The sequence below is a fragment of the Podarcis tiliguerta genome (genome assembly GCF_965153285.1).
Source record: "Podarcis tiliguerta genome assembly, chromosome: 1".
Taxonomy (NCBI): domain Eukaryota; kingdom Metazoa; phylum Chordata; class Lepidosauria; order Squamata; family Lacertidae; genus Podarcis; species Podarcis tiliguerta.
This window is the reverse complement of record NC_139534.1, coordinates 86,841,232-86,855,286: the sequence shown is the minus strand read 5'-3', so window position 1 is coordinate 86,855,286 and position 14,055 is coordinate 86,841,232. Positions and strand designations below refer to the sequence as shown.

At 38.1% G+C, this 14,055-nt stretch overlaps 1 protein-coding gene across 2 annotated transcripts in view; it reads right to left on the bottom strand.

Annotated features, from left to right (window-relative positions):
- Positions 1 to 1,090: 1,090 nt before the first annotated feature.
- The window catches only part of FUT8 (fucosyltransferase 8), a 74,162-nt gene continuing 61,197 nt past the window's right edge, over positions 1,091 to 14,055 (bottom strand). For both annotated transcript variants that reach the window (XM_083432846.1, XM_083432845.1), the window contains 4 exons: positions 11,861 to 12,107; positions 9,239 to 9,415; positions 8,487 to 8,637; positions 1,091 to 2,141 (listed from right to left, as the gene is read on the bottom strand). In XM_083432846.1, the coding sequence (XP_083288972.1) occupies positions 1,824 to 2,141; positions 8,487 to 8,637; positions 9,239 to 9,415; positions 11,861 to 12,107 (893 nt within the window). In that variant the 3' untranslated portion in view covers positions 1,091 to 1,823. The remainder of the gene's footprint in view (positions 2,142 to 8,486; positions 8,638 to 9,238; positions 9,416 to 11,860; positions 12,108 to 14,055) is intronic.

Genomic DNA, 14,055 nt, shown 5'->3' with positions numbered 1-14,055 from the left:
ATTTTCAAGGTCGGTTCTATGTCAGCTTGAAAAGAAAAGAGGTATGGCTATGGATACACCATGTATCTGTCAACAGACAGATTATTGGCCATTAACAAATAAGTATTTTATAACAAATATGTTCACTTTAGTACTCAAATGTTTCAACTCTTACTATCCCACAGAAATGAATTGCTTGCTTATGTGCTTAAATTTTTGTATTTCATTAACTGCTAGAAGCTCTTATCGGTTCACTGGGAAAAAATTGTGTCAAGTTGTTCAGTATGACAAAATTTCTAGCAAGAAACATTTGAAAAGCAAGGCTAGTGTGATATAAACATGTAACAACCCTTGAGAGAACAAATTCCAGGGCAGGAAAATCATAGAATCATAGAGTTGGAAGGTACCCAGAGGGTCATCTAGTCCAACCCCCTGCAACACAGGAAGTTTCCGTACACCAAATCAGACCACTGGCCCACTTCATTCAGTATTGTTGGCATAGACTGGTAGCAGCTTACCTTGGTTTCATGCAGGAGTCTTACCCAGCCCTGAAGGCACCAGGGATTGAACCTGTGACCTTTTGTATGCAAAATGTGTGCTGCACGCTAAACAACAGCCCTTCCTTTGCAGGCTCAGATTAATACTATGCCATAATGTTTTGTGCTATCTCAATCTCAAGTGATCTATTTCAATACATATATATATATATAAACGACACTAGAGTTAATTATAATAAACAGCAAAAGCATTTTACAAAGACTTATACCAACAGTAGTTTCACCCATGGCTGATTTTGTGTTGTGACCATAAAGAAAAATTGGAAAGAAATACTACAGGAGAGGTAAGAGAGAGTGTTTGTGTGCATGTGCACTCACTTAATTTTTTTTTATTATTCAGAGGCCAACAGGCTGCAGTCTTGTCACTTGGTCAAGAAAGAAATAAACAGTCTTGACTGGCAGTTTCCACCTGATTGAGAACACCAGAAAAAATCCAAAATGTTATCAAATTTCATCACAGATAATTTTCCAAATAAAGAGATCAAGGATCTGGAAAGATAGACCTTTGTTGGTTCTTCCAAATTTTAAAATCAAATTACTTGTATAACTCCAGCTACTTCTTTTTTGAATTTATTTTTTGTTATCAAAGACAATGTCCAGCAACAGTACCAAAGAATCTGTTCATGGCATTGTTTTACAAAAGTTCCTACCAGACAATTATTTTATTGTTGAATGTACTCTTTATTAATGATGAGATGAACTAATCAATGAAATTGCTAACAAAACTCCTATAAAGAAAGGTCTAGACTGAGTTTTGAATCTGTTGGTTGGAGCATATTCAGTGGTCATAACAACATCATCAGTTAAAGGCAAGTACAACTCTTACCCATCGAGAGAACTAGGCATGGCTCTTCCAAAAGGTCACCAGATCTTTCAAAGAGAGGCACCATGTTTTAAATTCTGCACATACAAAATATGCTCATGTCACTCAAATTACACAATGCAGCAGTGTTAAAAGTCTTATTATAGTCTATTAATGGCAAAGAACTGAGCCCAAGGCTCATATATGACTCATGGGAAGGACATGTCCTCAAAGAGACAAACAGTATAAAACAACAGGTTCCCTGTTGAATGTGTATCAGTGTGCATGAGTGCAAGTGCATGTAACAAAAGAAGTCCAAACCATGGCCCGTTGAATTGTTCCAAGCTGTATATCCAGTCCGAATGATAAAAGGCTTTCATTTTAACTCTACGTTAAAATGCAAATTCATATCCCACAAAAGCCAACAGTATGGTTGGTTGAAATAGCTTCAAAGTGAGTGTTACGGCGAGCTGTCCTGCTTGTCTTTATTTGTCAGCCTCTGGATATGTGGGGTACTTGACTGTCTCAATTTTCTCTTTTACTTTGTAGGAGGGGTATAAGCCTGTTTTTCCTAATTTTCTATTGACGCCCTTGGAGTAACCATCCCAGTGGTTTCCAGCAACACCAATTATATCTCCAGGTTCCATAGGAATTTCGTCAGCAGTTCGGGGATGATGAGCATAAATGGCAATCTGGTTATGAGCATTTTGTCCCCCAAAATAATAGATATCATCTAACGAGTGAAAAAAGGCTGATGCATCTGGATGCAATGTCTGCATGATTTCATAGGCAACTCGACAAACCTAGGGAAAGTAGTAACAAAAAGCATTAATTAGCAAACAGCATGACAGTACATCAGTTAAGTATTCCTTACAGAAGTGTATCTTGTCCAACTTTCTTTCTTCTCCAATCATTCATAAAGCATATTACTTCAACATTAAGCAATTAGCAACAGACTGCAACAATGTTAATCCTTGTATAATGTTTTACAGAAGCCTTTTAAAACATTCAATTTAAAGTAAAATTTGCTTACATCTGGAGAATGATACAAAGGCATTTTGGGTTGTATCCAACGTTAATCATAGACCCAATGAAATTAGGAGACATGACTAATCTCAATGGGCCTATTCTGAGTATAACTTAACTGGATGCACCTACTTTGTTGGCTTGAACCTGGGCCTTTTTGCATGCAAAGCATGAGCTCTATCACTGAGCAACTCACACCACAGCAATTTATATTATAAGCCCCAAAGCCTGACTTGCTGAACCTTAAAAAAGTTTCAATTAAATAAAAAAGTGACTCATCCTCTGTAAGAAACTTCAGAACCTACTAGAAGCCCAAAGGACATTTACTACATTGGGTCTTCACTGGATCAAATTCAAATTCTTAGTACTACTCTGTGGAACCTCCTTAAAATTGGCCCAAGGCATCCAGACAACCTTCTGACTATGATCTGGCTTGGCAGTGATATCCTTCAGCAACTCCAAAGCTGTCAGGCTTAAGTACAAGCCCTCTTAGAACTGGAGATAGGAATGTCTTGGCAACAGGCCCAAGGCTCTGGATAATTGGAGAATATTAGAATGACTTATAATCTCATGACCTTCAGAGCAATGTGAAACCCTCTTGGTTTTCAGAGTTGCCACTAAATCGATTAAATGGAATATGAATATCAAGTCCAAAGCAGAGTAGCAGAAGGAAAAAGGAAATGAAAAATGAATAGTATACAAGTGCCAGAGAACACGGAAAGAAAAATTGGGCCAATCACCAATTTTTTATTTCCTCTGTATGCTGTAGAAGGTGGTCAGGAGTGGTGATAAATGTTTTAATAAAAGAGGTAGATGGATAGTAGGTAAACAAAATAAATTCAAATCTAGAGTGATCAAACATGTATCCCTTTTAATAAACTTAAAGCACGGCCATTTATCAAAATCTCAGATTTACACATTCCCTCATCATCTATTCCTAACAAAAACAGTAATAACTATTAATATTTTATAATACTTTAGAGCATATATGATTTATTAAACACTATTTCTGACTGCTTCACTCTGAAGCCACAGTTCTGTGGCCACAACAATTACCAAATATGCTACCACTAAGGCTTAAGGCTAGTATCTCTTTTAGGTATAACAGGTGTCTCTTATAATCAAGAGAGGTTTGACACTCTAAAATTAGAAGTGGGTAACTTTCCCCCCTCAAAAACAAACAAACACTGCAGCCTTATCTATTACTTAAGCCATTTCTGCTCATTTTTATTTACAAGGCAGAAGCAAAACCATTATCTTTCCTGATATTATTAGGTCTCATTGAGATTAAGATGAATGGTATTTAAATTTCTTGTAGCTTTTTAAAACATCTATTTCATAAATTTAAAAAATCTTGTACACATGAAAAGGACTTTTGAAAACACACTGTTTACTTTCAGATATTTTTAAAATGGAAGAACTTGTCCTCAAAGACACAAAATATGGACATGATCCACTTGTGAACACAAGACCCATTGAAAAAAACAGGAATTGCACAAGAAAGCAGGCATGCTTTTTCCACACTTCAACAAATTTTTACATAGTCTGTGACCAATTCTAGAGAGAATAAGCATCATACCCAGCGACAAGGGACACAGACCTGGATACATTAATATAGCTTAAATTCTGTATTATCCAGTCTGGTTGGGAGTAGGGCTGTGCTCTCTCCTTCCTCCCTCCTAACAATAAGAAATGAAGATAAGCCTTCACACAAACCAGCAAACTCTTTCAACTTCACCTGATCTTTCCACTTAAGAGTTCAGCTAATTTTTCAGAGCCTGCTAACAATCTAAGAGGGACCCCCATGCCTAGACAATCAAAGAGGCAAAGTAAAGAACTGGAAATCAGGTTTTTCTTCCCTCACCAGTGAAAAAAAAAGGGGGAAGAGTTTTTATTTTTGATTTTCTGGGGGTGTTTATGTTGTTGGTTCCCCCTAAATAGCTTTCCTCCACATTAAAAAGGAAGGGTGTTTTTTAATTTAAAGGAGACTATCTTTCTGCTTGCTTGCCCTCCCTTTGATAAAAAGGAGAGTTTGGTGGGATGAGGGCTGGGGGGAGAATGGAGGGAAGAAGATTTAGCTGGCTGCGTCATGCTGAAATGGGAGTTTGGGTACTATGTGAGAATGATGGGGAGGATGTTTTTTGGTAAGCAATGAAAGCAAATGTGTGTCTACTCACAAGCAAGCCCTACTGAATTCAATGAGGCTTACTCTCAGGAAAGCAGTAGAAAGTTTAGTTGAACTCAGTGGGGCTTATGCATGCACAGATTCCACTTAGACCTCTCAGTGGGAAAGCAGATGCAGCTTGAATAGGAAATCACTTACTCTTAAATTAGTTGACAATATATTAAATATATGGAAGCTTAATATTTTTATTAAATGTACTACTTCCTTACATTTTAAGGCTCTCCACCGCCGCAGGGAGCCTCGTTGAGGCCCTTGGCTGCTGCGGGAAGCACAATGCACCACCACCACAGGGAGGTACGGCTGGACCTTCTGCTGCCGTGGGGAGGCATGACAAAGCCCTCTGCTGCTGCGGGGAAGCACGGCGCACCCTTTGCTGCTGCAGGGAGATGTAGAGGGACCCTCAGCCCCTGCGGGGAGGCCCAACAAAACCCTCCACCACCGCAGATAGAAATCGTGATGTTGAAAACCAGATATCGCCCAGCCCAAGTTGGACGGCACTGTCATACTCTAGGAAGAATGGCTGACTCATCCATAATTTGATACTGACCTTCTACACCTCTAACCCAACCACAAAGTATCTGGGAATGAATTATTAGATAACAGTCTGAAACTCTATGGATTGGGAAAGTGCTGTAGCCACACTCCAAGTTTCCTTAGTCGCATGCTATGCTGCTGCTAAAGTGATATGTGGAAAACAGCCTTAAGACTCACATATATGCAGATTTCTATGATGTTCAACTATATTTTTTGCATGCAAGTACAGAATGGTATTGCTGGCTGACTTTCTCGACCACCACAACTTTCATGATGATTCCAATTCTATGATTCTATAACATACTTTTCTCTTTTTGACCAAGTTTATTTCAAATCCATAAACATTAAAAAGCCTTGCCTCGTTAGCAAATCTGGTCAATCATCAACTGAAAAAACAATACAATCAGTACTAAAGTAAGCAACAAAACCAAAATTGGAATGGTTTAATTATTAACAAAATTCAGTGTTTGCCTAGCTATGAATAAAGGTAGGTGTTTCTTCACCAATATAGAGTCACTACAGTTCACAACAACTGGTGCAACCTCATATTTGATTATCTCTTCTCATACTAAGTTGCTATTTGAGTTGAAAAGCAAGTCAACACTAAGGTACAAAGTAGAAGTTATCAAGTGTAATTTTCATTTGTTTATTTCACTTCAGGAATCTCCTTGTTCATAGGGAAATTAATATATGTTTATTTTTTATCCTATTATACTATGAGGCACAGTGTAGAGTGAGATTCAAGATTTTTAAACTCCTGTTCTAAACTGGTAAAATTGTTGCACATCACCAAATGCTGGTCTGCTATTCCCACACCACTGGCATTTGAGAACCTCAGTTTATGTGTGGAAAAACTGGAGATAGTTTTAAGAAACCCCACCTATTTCTACTTTCAAAATCTAATATTTTAATTTGAATTACATCCCAACTTCTGACCTCCAAGGTAGTACACAATACAAGACAATGAAAAATATAAAAAGCTACAGCATTTAAGAGGATTTCTGAATACCATAAGAAGTGGTCAGATACTTTTTTCTCTTAATGGAAATGTTATAAAATATACAAATGAAAGATATGAATGGTAAAGTAACAGTACTTTATAGTTCCAAACCTGAAGAAATGAATACTGTAGCAAAGATGATTTATGTGCAACAGAATACTTTCTGGGTCCATAATTAAAAGGCTAACCATGAAATGTTCACAGTGAAAGAGGCATTTATTACATTTTTGCCTTGAATGAAGTTAAGAAATGGTTTGTCAAAATGTCAGTCTTTAAAAACAATTTAATGCTTTGTAGTGAATATTGTTCACTTCTTGATTATAAAAAGTACAACTCTTCAGCATATACTTGAACAGCATACCTGAAAAGGCTTGTAATCTTTTATAATCCTATAATCTCTTCCATCATGCTTAACCATCAAGGCAAATTCTCTGCAGAAAAGGGCAATTTAAAAACCATCAATGCAGGGAGCTAATCCACATTGTGCCAGGTACTGCAGGAGATGGGGAACACCGTAAAACTACTAAGGAAGTTTAAAATGTATATTGCATTGCTGTCATGGGAATTAATCCTCTGATACTAAAATGGTGAAAAAGAATGTTCTGTTGCATGGAAAAAATCAAATAGTCTGCAGTCCACCTTCGAACAGAAAGGGAAACTATCAGTTTGGAAGAGAGTAAAAACCTAACATGGGGCGGCCACAGGACAGAGGCTGAAGGGAGGATACAGAATAGGCAACAGAGTGAGGAAGAATCTGAAAGAAAGTAAAAGGGAAACAAAGCTTAAGGAAAGAATATAAATTTACATAGATCTAATAAATAAAGTGGCCCTGGAAACAAGGAACTAAGGAAATGGGAAAAACTGGGGAATAAAACTCAAAAGTGCTTAAGATAGCAAGGATTGCTATGAAAATATTTTTATTGGCAATAATACTCCTGCTGACGGAGCAATCCTATATTAAAGAAACTCTCAAATTTGGGTCAATAATAATTTACAAATATTACTAATAGTGATAGGCCATTATTATTTATCATTATTTTTCTCTTCTTTTTCTTCATTTTGTTCTTTAATGTTATTTCATCTCCCCCCCCCCATGATTATATGTGCAAATGTGCAAATAAAAAAATAATTAAAATACAAACCCTTAAATATTGCAGGGAGACTTTGTAAATTGTTTTAAAACGATCTATCACTGGTATTTAACAGCTCAAGAAAGGAATACAGCACTTGGTTTGATGTTCACTCTTCAAGGTACACTTCTTAGAAGAATACAGGAAAAGAACTGCTAGATTAGTTCATTTAGGCTAGTTAGTGGTCTCCATTAGTGACATTAAGATGTCACTAGCAAGTTCTCAAGCACTATGTAAGTGAGAGAACCATCTCCTAATGTTTGTCCGCAGAGGCAATATACCTCTGAAGACAGATGATCCACAAATAATAATAATGATCCACAACAGTATCCTCTTCATGAATGTGATTAACCCTTTAAGGTTAATTAGCATCCATCACCACATCTGGCAATCTAGTCTTCCAGTTAGTAACCAAGTTGTTTGAAAAAAGTATTCCCTTTTGTTTGTCCTAAACCAATAGAAAATCAATTGCAATGAGAGATCCACTGAGTTCCAATGTTCTGATATAATACTTTTTTCTACCAACTGTTCACATTGTTTATCATTTACTTTTCTTTTGATGTATCTCCCATATTGGTCTCTACAGCCACAGCAAGTGCTGCAACCTTCCAACAATTTGACTTCACCCCCCCCCCCAAGGCGCTCTCCTCCATTGTCTCTCAAGACAGACAGATGCCAACAAATCTCTCTGCCATTGCTCCCCATGTTCATCTTTTTCAAAGGGGCAGAGTTTTAACTTCCAATCACTTCTCTTAAACTTAGTATATTTTCATGAGACATACCATGGATTGGATCCACAGTAATCATGAAAACTAGTTCCAATAATGTGACACACTTACAAGAAGAGGGGGGAAATTATTTTTTTGCTGACTCTTCCTCCAATCCTCGCAAGCTGCTCTGGAAAGGTGGGGACTTTCCAGAACATTGGGGATCAGCTAAAATTGCTTCCTCTTCCTCCTTCTGTATGTCAAAGGGCATGTCTGAACGCAGCTCATTATTTCTGAGATGTAACAAGCAGAGCTACACATTGCTGTGGTTCCCTTTTTTAAATAGTAGTTTTGCTCTTGTTTTTAGGGATGTTAGTTTTGCATTGATTTTCTGCATGTTATGAAAGAGAGTAATTTTTTAGAGGAATTATTAATGCTTGTATATTTCAAGTATTTCATAGTACTACTATTGGTTATAGGAAACCACTGAGTACTGAAGTCATTCAGGTTTATATTGTGCTACTGGAGTATTGATATACAAAACTTTATAATGTGCACCACCTTACCTGTGAAGAAAATGTGCAGACAAGGAAGTCTGCCTGAGACAAAAAGTGTATATCCAAAATAACGCCCCGTAGAGAGTTTTCTGTGTACCGATTATGGAGACCAGCTGACCACGAAATGGAGTTGTCGCTAATAAACTCATAATTTGGATACCTGAGGGGGAAATGCATCACAAATATCAGCATTCAGTTTTGGAGGTTGCACCCAAAGTAGTACATCCCATCAGTGCAAGGATTTTTGCTTGTGCAATGGAACTTCCGCCTCCCCTCAAGTACCTTCTAAATCTGTTATAGGGGTGGGTGTGGGGGGGAAGAGAGAAGCCTTGCTGCGCAAGTGGAAATTCTTGCACTGACAGGACTCGTTAATTGGATACCACACTCTGAAATTAAACAATTTTTTCACCTCTTAGCAGTTTGCTATGTCTTCATAGCTTGTAGCCCTATTGAGAAATTAAATTTTGCAGGATTTTTATCCACTTCTTGTAAACAGAAACCCATGACTCATGTGTGTCATAATTGACCTGCAAATTCAAGAACAAATCAGAAGTTTTCAGCTGTATCTGATAAGAATTACTATTAGTGGAGCCTTGTTCTACCATACCTGTTTTGGAAGTATGTATATAAAACTCAGAGGTTATAGCTATTTGCAAATAGTTTCAAACACAGGCATTCATATATGCATTAAAAGTAAATATGCTGTTTATTTAAATAGCCACACTTCACGTAAAATCACTTATGTACAAAGATGGTCTTACTTGGATTTTGCCTCTTGCAATAATGAAGGATCATCTGTAGCCAAATAGACTCGTTTTTTGTCAATATGCATTCTGCGGGAGAGAAGTTGGAAACGTTCTTCAACGTGTACCATATATTCTTCAATGGGATGAAATGCTGCTTCAGTTCCCACTTTGTCTGTTCTTCGGACATGAATACTGCAATGAAAAGCAAACACAAATTTCTCTTGATCAGGATTTGTTCGTTTTTTGTTCGTTTGTCCTTTACTTTCATTAGAACGGACTGTAAAATAAATTGGCATTAGAATATGTATTATTTCAAAATAAATTTGTCAAAAACTACAGAGCAAGGGCTTGGATTAGTTACATGGCTGAGGGTGGGTGGAGAGAAGTAAAGATTACTATTCAGTCCTTGAAAACCAAATAGATGGTTGGAGGCCAAACGCCAATATATTTTACACATGTCACAGTAGAATCACAGCATTATGATTTTGCAAATACCTTCAAGGTACTAATGCGCCACACGGTCAGCATGGCCTCCTTTTACACACATAACCAGTAGGTTTAAATATAGTCACCAGCTCACAGAATTTAACCTTGTGTGCATGTATCATAAATGTGTATTTGTCAAGAGGGTTCTTAAGGCATTTTTATCACTTCTCTACAGTTTCATCCATACTAAAACATGCCTGCTGAACTAAAACACTGGAGTAAAATTAATTTTCTCCAGGGTTTCTGGAAAGGAAGCTGTCTTTTATTAGGGTAGTACTATAGTTACTTACTGCTGCTAATTTGATTGTGACTCTGTGGTTTCAATTATGGCTTTAATTGTGCCCTGTCTTGTTTTAACTAACTCAGTCATGTCCAAAGTCTGTTTCAGGAGCCTAATCCAGCCCACCGGTCGGTTTAATCTGGCCCCTGTGGCAAAATCCTTAAAAAACCCTCAACAACTCCAACCCTAAAAAAAAACTCAACAAACTTTGGTCAGCCCCCACGGCTCTTCACTTCATCAAATCTGGCCCTCTTTGAAAAAAGTTTGGACACCACTGAACTAGCTGATGCTGTCATCCACCTCAAGATTGAAGGGTGGGATATAAAAACAAACAAGAAGAAATGTTTACTGAAAAGTCCCCTATTAAACTTCAATTTTCTTTAACATCTTGTTCATTTCCCCACAAAACTGATGACTGACTGATAGGAATAGATTCAAACGAGAAGTGTCTTATTTTTAGTATGTTACTAAGTTATTTTCAAATACATATTATGCAAGTGGCTGAGTCCTGAAACCCAAGGAGCTATTGCAGATAGATAACAATATTAGTATGTAAAAAGGTGGAACAAAAATTACACTAATTTTTATAGTAAAAACTGAGAACAATTCTATGCATTGAACTTTTGGTGCACTGTATTCAAGTATTATTAAGACCATTAGTACCAAATTAGATATGACAGAGACAGGAAAATGCTTATTCAGAACCTTTTCTGTGGCTGCACCTAGATTATGAAAACTTTATCCCTTGAGGTTCAAGTAGCACCCTCTTTTGCCATTTTCTGCGGGTCAGTGAAAGCTTTCTCTACCAACAGGCTTTGCTGCATCATTTTAGATAAGGATCTGCATTGAGGACTTCATCTTTTTTTTTAATGCTTCATGTCTTCTTTGTTGTTTACTTTATTGATTCCTATTGTGATTTTAATTTAATTACTGTGATTTTAATTTAGTCTTCAACTGGATGTAAGCATAAGTCACAGAAATCTTATAAAAGTATTAAGTATGCCTTCTCTTTTCATATCTAAACCAAGCAAGGGTGGGCAGGAGCCTACATTTCTACAACAAAATATGTAACTGCCATTACAGTGATGCCAGGGGACCCATTTTTTGCATAGTACTATACACAGAAACCTGGAGGATCAGCTGATTGTTGGCACTTCCAAAGCACTATTCATGGGGCTTTGCAGATGAAAAGCCTTTCAGCTCAACCACAGCTTTACCTGCCCTGCACAAAATGTCAGGGGTAGGCTAGATGGCCATGGCTTGGCAAAAACAGTCAACTCAGGAGGACTGGTGGGCCTAATTAGGCCTGCAGGCCAGAAGTTCTCCACCACTGTTATAAATGGGGGGGGGGGAGAGAGTTCTCTCTCTTAGGAAGTTCTTTAAAAGGATTAGACAAACTCATGAAGGACAGGGCTATCAATGGGCAAACAGAGCACCCACATTCAGAGGCAGTTTATCTCAGAGTACTAGGTTCTGATAACGAACACAGCAAGGCTGCTGCCTTCATGCATTAAAACAATAAAGTAGCAAAATAGGTTTAGGACAACATCCTTTATTCTCAATGCATTTTGAGTTCTGACTTTCCAAGAAGTGTTTCAGAGCCTTCTGTGTGAAAAAGAATGCTAAGGAAGGTGAAATGTTTTTGTTCACTCATAAGTCCTACTAATTTCAATATAGGAATAAGCATGAATAGGGTAAGGTTACCAGACGTCCCCGTTTCCCGGGAACAGTCCCCGGATTTACAAATCTGTCCCCATACAAAATCCATTGAAGTTGAAAAGTGTCCCTGGATTCATTGACAAAAAATCTGGTAACCTTAGAATAGGGATATGGCTAAGATTGTAGTCGTAGCGCATAATAAAATACCTTACCCAATAACTGGATGTTTAAAGCCAAGTTTCCTTGTAGCTTCTTCTATTTCCTTTTCTAACCAAGGCTGTGGACGGATCAGGTATTTGACAAACTGTGAGACCCACCACACTGCAGGATCCCCATGGACACGAATCAGCCTGTCAGCCAAGTCTTCTGGGACAGCCAATGGCAAATATGGAGGTCGCGGGTGTAGACTGTCAACTATGGGTAGCTCTATTACTTGGACCTCTTTATCATTTGCCTCACCTATAAAAGATACAGTATGGGTTAATACTTCAAAATCAGATACATAGCTTTCCATACAACTAAATGGGAGATCATTTATACCTAACATACAATGTTTTCATGATAAATCACCAGATTAAGAATCAAAGAAATAAAGTATGTAAGAATATATACGCACAAAAATAAGGTGACAGAAAAGCACTACCGATATTATTTTGCAGAACAAAATACTCATCCCTGGTAGAACAAAAGACAGAACAAAAGACTCATCCCTGATAGAAGTTCATTGGAGTTTAGACCTTTCATAAACCTGGCAGAGGTGCCAAAGAAAGAGCAGGTTCCATAATTCAATTTACAGTATCTTAACAAGTCTGAGGTTTATGACTGTTGGGATGCGTCCTGGGAGACGGGGGCAATTGGCAGGCCCCCAGCTGGCTCCAGCCCACTGGCCGGCAGCCGGGCGAACTCCGGTTCTCAAAACAGCATCAAAACTGCAACTTATGCCTCAGAAACCTTTAGAGACTGAGCACGCAAGCCAGCAGAGATAAGAACTCTTTGCAACAGAAGGGCGGACAGAGTTCTTATCTCTGCTGGCTTGCGTGCTCAGTCCCTAAAGGTTTCTGAGGCTTGAGTCACATGTTGGTACGGGCATACTAAAATGAAGATGACAAAACAGAAGATTTCCAAGTCACTTGCCTTACTGCACTATCAAATATTACTGAAGAAAGGTTGGATCACAAAATTTAGAACTTATTGTTGCCCTCAGAGTTCCCAGCTGAAAACCACCCACTCCCAAGCACCCATTCTAATTAATATCTTGCATGTGACACCTGCATATTTCAGAGTTCTGGCAAATGATTCAGCAGCAACATCAGATATATTTGAGAACACAATAAATATTCTAGATTGGTTCCAAACTAAATGACCATTTCACCAGTTCGTCTGTGCCCACTGTTCAAGAACTTATGTAAAATGTTGTATATATCTGGCAATGGTGGTTAGCAGATTCATCTAGAGCTTGCTGATCAACATAATATCTAATGGGAGCTGGGAGACAGATAAACCCCACAAGTCTAAAACTTAGAACTTTTAATAGATGGCATTATATATGGTGCATGAGGAAGGGCATGTTTAGCCTGGATAAGAGGAGACTGAGAGGAGATGTGATAGCCATCTTTAAATATCTAAAGGGTGTCACATGGAAGATGGCACAAGCTTGCTTTCTCCTCCTCTGGAGGGTAGGACCAAAACCAATGGCTTCAAGTTACAAGAAAGGAGATTCCAACTAAACAACTGGGGGCGGGGTGGAGATTCTGATGGTAAGAGCTGTTCAACAGCAGAACAAACTCCCTCCTTCATTGGAGGTTTTTAAGCAGAGGCTGGACGTCCATCTGTCATGGAAGCTTTAGTTGGGATTTCTGCACTGCAAGAACTAGACGACTCTTTGGATACCTTCCAACTCTACAATTTTATGATTCTATTATGTGTCAAACCTTTCTCCCCCTAAAACTTACCCCCAGCAGTTTTACTCTCTGCAAGAGTTACTTTGGGTCCACAAAAGAGAAGCAAGTGAGAGGTAAGTGGAGACAAAGAAGTGGCAGGAGAAGGTTTGGAATTTCTCCAGCTTACCCTGTTTTGAACACACACACACACCCCCAACACACACTTTATAGACATTTTGATGGTGGATCCAATTCCGACACATGTATAGTTGGTAGTTTGTAGACACAATTTAAAATTGAATATTGCACCTAGATGGTGAAAACAATTGGAAAAGATCCAATGACAATTTCTGCAAAATTAGAGGTCTGTCTTCACTAGCTGCTGCTGTAATATCAACAAAATATTGATTAAAGAAAAATATAATCAATTTAGTTGAAAAGCATGTGAAAGCACCTCTATTAGAGATTTGTGAAGAAAGGACCTAATTTATAAGTGAGACAGAATGATGCAGTGTGTGTGTGTAGTG